The following is a 5885-nucleotide window of genomic DNA, read 5'->3' as shown; positions in this document are numbered from 1 at the left end:
CCACTTGCCCATTTCATGAAGTGAGCAAACCACTTGCCCAGTTCATGAAATGGGCAGGGTTGCTATTACTTTTCATGAAATGGCAAATGAAACTCACTACCCATTTCATGAAATGGGCAGCCATGATGCATGAAAATATATCTTTGGTACAAAAAGAACCTTTTTATATATATGAATCTCGCGCTGCTGCTCCAAGATCAAATCTTTCTGCACTTCAGTGTCATACAATATTATTCAGAGAAATTCAAATAAACGATCGTTATAAATAACGACCATTAAAGTATTTGTGCAGGAAGGCGGAAAAACTAACCAACACGAAAGGACTTTACTTAATGAAACAAGCTACTTTAAACACAACTTAGTGAAAGAAATATTACTAAAACTGAACAGCAATAAATACGGACATACACAAACTGGTTATATATTTTTTTTCTTAGTATTGGGGTCAAAATAAGGAAAACTAGTACAAATTATTGTAAGTTGAAAAAAACTTTTTAATAAAATAAAATAAAAATTTTTAAACAGCTGTTTTAATCATTAAAAATATAGACATATTTCACGTCTATGTAAGCAATGGTCATACATATCAAACAAATTTACAGTAATTATTTGTCAATATTGTCACATGATTTGTGGCTGTGGCAAGCACTGTTGCATTGAAGGCTAGCTTTCAAACAAGAACACCGCTTTGATAAGCAATTGCTCCTGCAAAGACATCTCTGGTATCCTTGGCCACCACACACACTTCCTGCTCGAACTAGTTCTCGAATACTTAACTGTTGTTTGGGGATATTTTCAGGCAAAAGTCCTTTGTACTGAACAAATTCGAATTGATTTCTGGCAAGTTTACCATTGATAATTCCACTTTTTGTGCCAATCACATGACCACTGTCTTCAACTGCTAATACACCTACTATGTTAGGGGGGTCTCCTTTACTACGGCCAAATTGAGACACCGGTACAGACACATTGTCTCCAACATCAACTGCTCGCATTGATCTAGTGCTGCATGCTAACATTCGTTGAGCTTGCTTTTGAAGACCATACTCAGCTTCCTTTCTTGCCTGTTTTGCTGGATGCAGTACTTTCTTGTTCCATAGCAGGTTGCTGCTGAGAGTCTGCGACTGGACGTGGTTCACGTTCACATTCAGGGTCTACTGATATTAGGTCATCCCGAGCTGAATCTCCGGTAAGTGGAACTTCTATAAGCCTTTCAAGTTCTTCTTCTTCAATACCAGATGATATTTTGCTGATGAATGCATCTGGTAAATTTGACTTAAGACCACATCTTGGCTTGTTGCCAGTGAGCTCTTGATAGGGAGTCATCTTGATTGCCTCATGATATGAGCTGTTCATTGCCCACTGAACAAAACGGACACCATAACTCCATTTAGTACAATTATTGTCTCTTATCCATGCCATGAGCTTGAGTTTCATATCCCCATTACCTCTTTCAATAGATCCCTGACTCTGGGGATGCCGAGGACGCCCATTTACTAAGATGAGTTCAGGCCATAGTGAGGCAAGTTCTTGGATCACTTCAGCTGTAAATTCACGTCCATTGTCAGACTGAAGGATGTGTGGTGCACCTATATCCAAGAAGATGAAAAGTAGTTCATTGGCAACCTCAGCTGCTGTCTTTGATTCCAGGGGACGAATCACATGAAACTTCGTTAGACACTCCATATAGTGCAGAATAAAGCGATAACTTCCTTCCTTCATAGTCTGCATGTCGACCAGATCTACTTGTCCTCTTTCATTGAGATCTCTTACGGACAGTGGTCTGACTACAACTCCTGCTGCCGTTTCTTTTCTGCGACGCTTTTCAACACAGCGCTCACAATGCACGATATATAGTGACACAATTGATCTTGGAATATTTCCATATTGTTCACACACCTCCTTGTAAGTCTTCTTTTCGCCACCATGGCCGGTGTTAATGTGGGCTTGTTGGATAATTCCTGTGACTGATTCTTTAGTTGCCATATATTTTCCATTCTTCTTTTTAACTGTTTCTATTTCACCAAAGGAGGCAATCTGAAAAGTTTGCAAGATGTGGTAGTATTCTCTTTTAAGCGTCTGTCCAGTCTTTCCTCTCTTCAAAACGGCAATTACAGTCTTCTCATATTCAGTAGACCACAAGGCAGCACAACTTGCTATTTGTTCTTCCATGACTAAAGCTTGAAGGGGTTATACAAGATACTTTGAAAATGCCATCATATATTATGTTAAAAGTGTTTGTATTACAACACTTAATAAAAGACTTTAAAACAACTTTTTCTGGTTTAACAACTAGTTTGGAACAAATTTTAAGATTCATGCATGAAACTGCCCATTTCATGAAGTGGGCTAACCACTTGCCCATTTCATGAACTGGGCAAGTGGTTTGCTCACTCATGAAATGGGCAAGTGGTTAGCCCACTTCATGAAATGGATATATATATATATATATATATATATACATGTATATATATATATATATGTATATATATATATATATATATATATATATATATATATATATATATATATATATATATATATATATATATATATATATATATATATATATATATATATATATATATATATATATATATATATATATATATATATATATATATATATATATATATATATATATATATATATATATATATATATATATATATATATATATATATATATATATATATATATACATATATTATTATATATATATATATATATATATATATATATATATATATATATATATATATATATATATATATTCTACGGATTTATCCCTCCCTCATTTAGACGCCAGTGCATCATTGCTCTTGAAATGCAGATTCTCTTTTTCATTTGACTTGATCGGGCAAGGGAAATGTGGCGGGCGACGTAGTAGTGAGCGTATTTTGAACCAGAGAATAGCCGTTAGCACCAGTATGTACCAATGCAGAATCACTTCTCCCCAATCACCTGATCTGGGATAACAATGGGGACCCCCTTTTCACCCTCATCACACGATGTGGGATCAGTTATATTGTGAGCTTAAGAGGCATAGTGGGCTGGCTGGCTGACAGGCAGGACCTTAACCTCTAAATAGTTAATCTTTAAGGATCCTTTCCCTCTGCTTTTTTGCTGGCTGTAATACTTTTTGCAGGTCCAATAGGCCTAAATTTCGACAAACATGGCCCCCGCCAACCGCCGTCTCGGAGATGCATTGAGATATCTCCTGTACCCCGTTGAAGGTGCATGTTGCCGTCCCTTCTGTCTTACCTGGGTAGCGTTACTTTAACGCATGGCCGAGTTGATCGTGTTTTGCGCCAACAACAGTAGACCAGGCTCGTGGACCACAAGTAGTCAGTGCGCTGAAGCCCTTTCCTCCTCACTGAAATCCCTTAAATTTTTCCATTCCTTTAAACTTCAGTTCCTTTCTCCACAAAAACATTCCCCCTTTGTTAAGTTGTCCTGCTTCGCATCCCGTAATCGCCCCCGTAACTTGCCTTGAAATCAAGTAAAGATCCAATGATAAATATCAACTATCCCTTCCCAGTGCAATTATGGGCAAATTAGTCTTAGTGATGCAGAGTGTTAAAGCTTCCCCCTTTGTGTGTCGGCAACATGTTCATTGTTGCAAGCCCAATCCACTACTATTCCTGAACTGTGATTGTGATTTCTTCTAATTATCTTCACGGGCTGCGTAATGTTCTAGAATTTTAAGAACGTGCATTTGAATAATACTGTTATAGGGAGATTTCATGTCTCTCTTTGTGTGGGTGTTAACTCATAACCTGTCTTCAGGGGAGACATCACCTGCTCAGTTGCCAATCTTACTTGTAATTCTGACTGCAATCCAAATTTTGCAAGCATTCCTGGTCACACCCTGATTGCAAGCTTCTGTTCCTGGTCCCACAGAAATTATTTACATGAATTGATTCCATTACCCAGGAGTTCTTCCCTTTGAAGAATAACCAACAGATACGATTTAATGTAACTGAGTGGGATTGTTATAACAGGGATAATTGTACCTAGCCCCTTCATATATTTAAATTGCTTGTTTGCCAAATTACAGTATTATTGCTCACTGTATATAACTGATATGTCTGCCCATTGCTACAATTTGCATCCTGTTTTGTCTACTTGCATACTTGCCCAGTCTCTGTAAATATACACCCTTTTAATACACACACACACACACACACACACACACATATATATAGTATATATATATATATATATATATATATATATATATATATATATATATATATATATATATATATATATATATATATATATGTATATATATATATATATATATATATATATATATATATATATATATATATATATATATATATATATATATATATATATATATGTATGTATATATATATATATATATATATATATATATACTATATATATATATATATATATATATATATATTAAGTTTTTTTAGTTTTCCCATGATTCCTAATGTTGACAGTTCTGGGTTGGATAGTTTAACCTTTTTTATGGAACTGGATGCCCATATGTGCATCACATCTCACCTTAAGCAGGCGGCGCGTGTTGCCAACGTAAGTCTGCCCCTGTTGCATAGGCAGTAAGTAGAAATATAGACAACACCGGACTACATTAAGAGAGGTAATCTCTCTTCTCTTTTATGACGCAACATACTACATATGGGCATCAGTTTCACGTCCAGGGTGTAAACTATCAACCCAGAACTTTCTAACATTAGGAATCATGAAATTTTGCAAAAATAATATAAATTATAGGATTTCAAGATATTATTATCAAGTCCATATGAACACCACCTTCAATATTAGAATCTCTAGCTATAAAGAAAACTAGTTCAACCTTAAACAACCACTCTTCATCTGTTCCCTTGTACATAGCTTAAACCACGCCCTTTTTGTTTACTTTCAGGTTGCATTTTCTATACAGCAACTGAACCCGTTGAGACAAGGTGCCTTAACTACTCTTAACTTTAAATATGTTTCATTTCTTGTAAAGGGATTTTATTTTCAACAATGTATCTTACTTGCTTTACTTTATTCAATGTATTTGCGTGTCAACAAAAAATAATTTGTTATGTATTGCTTATCAGTTTTTTATCTTTGATTTTAGACTGGTGATGAGACATTGGTGTCGAAACGTCGCTGTATAACGAATAAAGTGAATTATGTTTCATGCTGTCTACTCACGCCGCCGCCTGGTTTTGTACTGTTGAGGATGGCTTCACCCATGTTCTAAGAAAGAGAAGGTTCTGTTCACGTGAGGTGACGGGGAGCTACACCCAAATCCGCGCGGCGGTGGGTAGAGAAAAGACTCACAAAGAGTGTTTATACAAAAAAAGATTTGAATTTTAATAACGGATTTACCCAAACTTTTGTAAAAATGTGATTAAACAAAAATGCAATAGTTTGTTTTAAAAAGGTAAATGGAAGGAGCAATAAAAGATTTATTTCATTCATAGAATATTCAACTACAATAACATCAAAAATATAACCAAGAAAAACAACTCCTGGCTGGTAGTGACGTAACTTCCTGTAATATTTACAACTGTTATTTAGTACAAAAGGAACAAAAGATTTATAACTGGTGACTTTACGTGCAACTGAAAAGAGAGTTTATCATTACCTGGTATTCTTAGCCTAATCTTATAATTGGTGGGTATCTGGTCAACTGCAATTATATTATTTACTGGGCAATGAACAATGGAAATATTGCTGAGGCATTATAAAAAGATTAAGTAGGTCAACCATTTATTCTCCAAAGGAAACTTTGGTATTTTTTTAATTCCTGACCAAAGTTCATAAATGGTGGCATCCGGTCAACTGTATGTTTACTGGCAGAAACAAACGAAATACTGCTCAGGTACTATGAAAAG

At 35.3% G+C, this 5885-nt stretch overlaps 1 protein-coding gene across 1 annotated transcript; it reads right to left on the bottom strand.

The window, feature by feature from the left end:
• Positions 1-1047: 1047 nt before the first annotated feature.
• Positions 1048-2172, bottom strand: LOC136842049 (KRAB-A domain-containing protein 2-like). The gene has a single exon (XM_067109433.1). It carries the CDS (start codon positions 2170-2172, stop codon positions 1048-1050), a length of 1125 nt encoding a protein of 374 aa, XP_066965534.1.
• Between the last annotated feature and the right edge of the window lie 3713 nt (positions 2173-5885).

This window comes from Macrobrachium rosenbergii, chromosome 2 (genome assembly GCF_040412425.1).
Source record: "Macrobrachium rosenbergii isolate ZJJX-2024 chromosome 2, ASM4041242v1, whole genome shotgun sequence".
Lineage (NCBI taxonomy): Eukaryota > Metazoa > Arthropoda > Malacostraca > Decapoda > Palaemonidae > Macrobrachium > Macrobrachium rosenbergii.
The sequence above is the reverse complement of the archived record's forward strand: the minus strand, read 5'-3'. Positions and strand labels throughout refer to the sequence as shown.

Bases quoted from the DNA above. Each gene is read 5' to 3' on its own strand.
- LOC136842049 (XM_067109433.1), bottom strand. From the start codon at position 2,172: ATGGAAGAACAAATAGCAAGTTGTGCTGCCTTGTGGTCTACTGAATAT.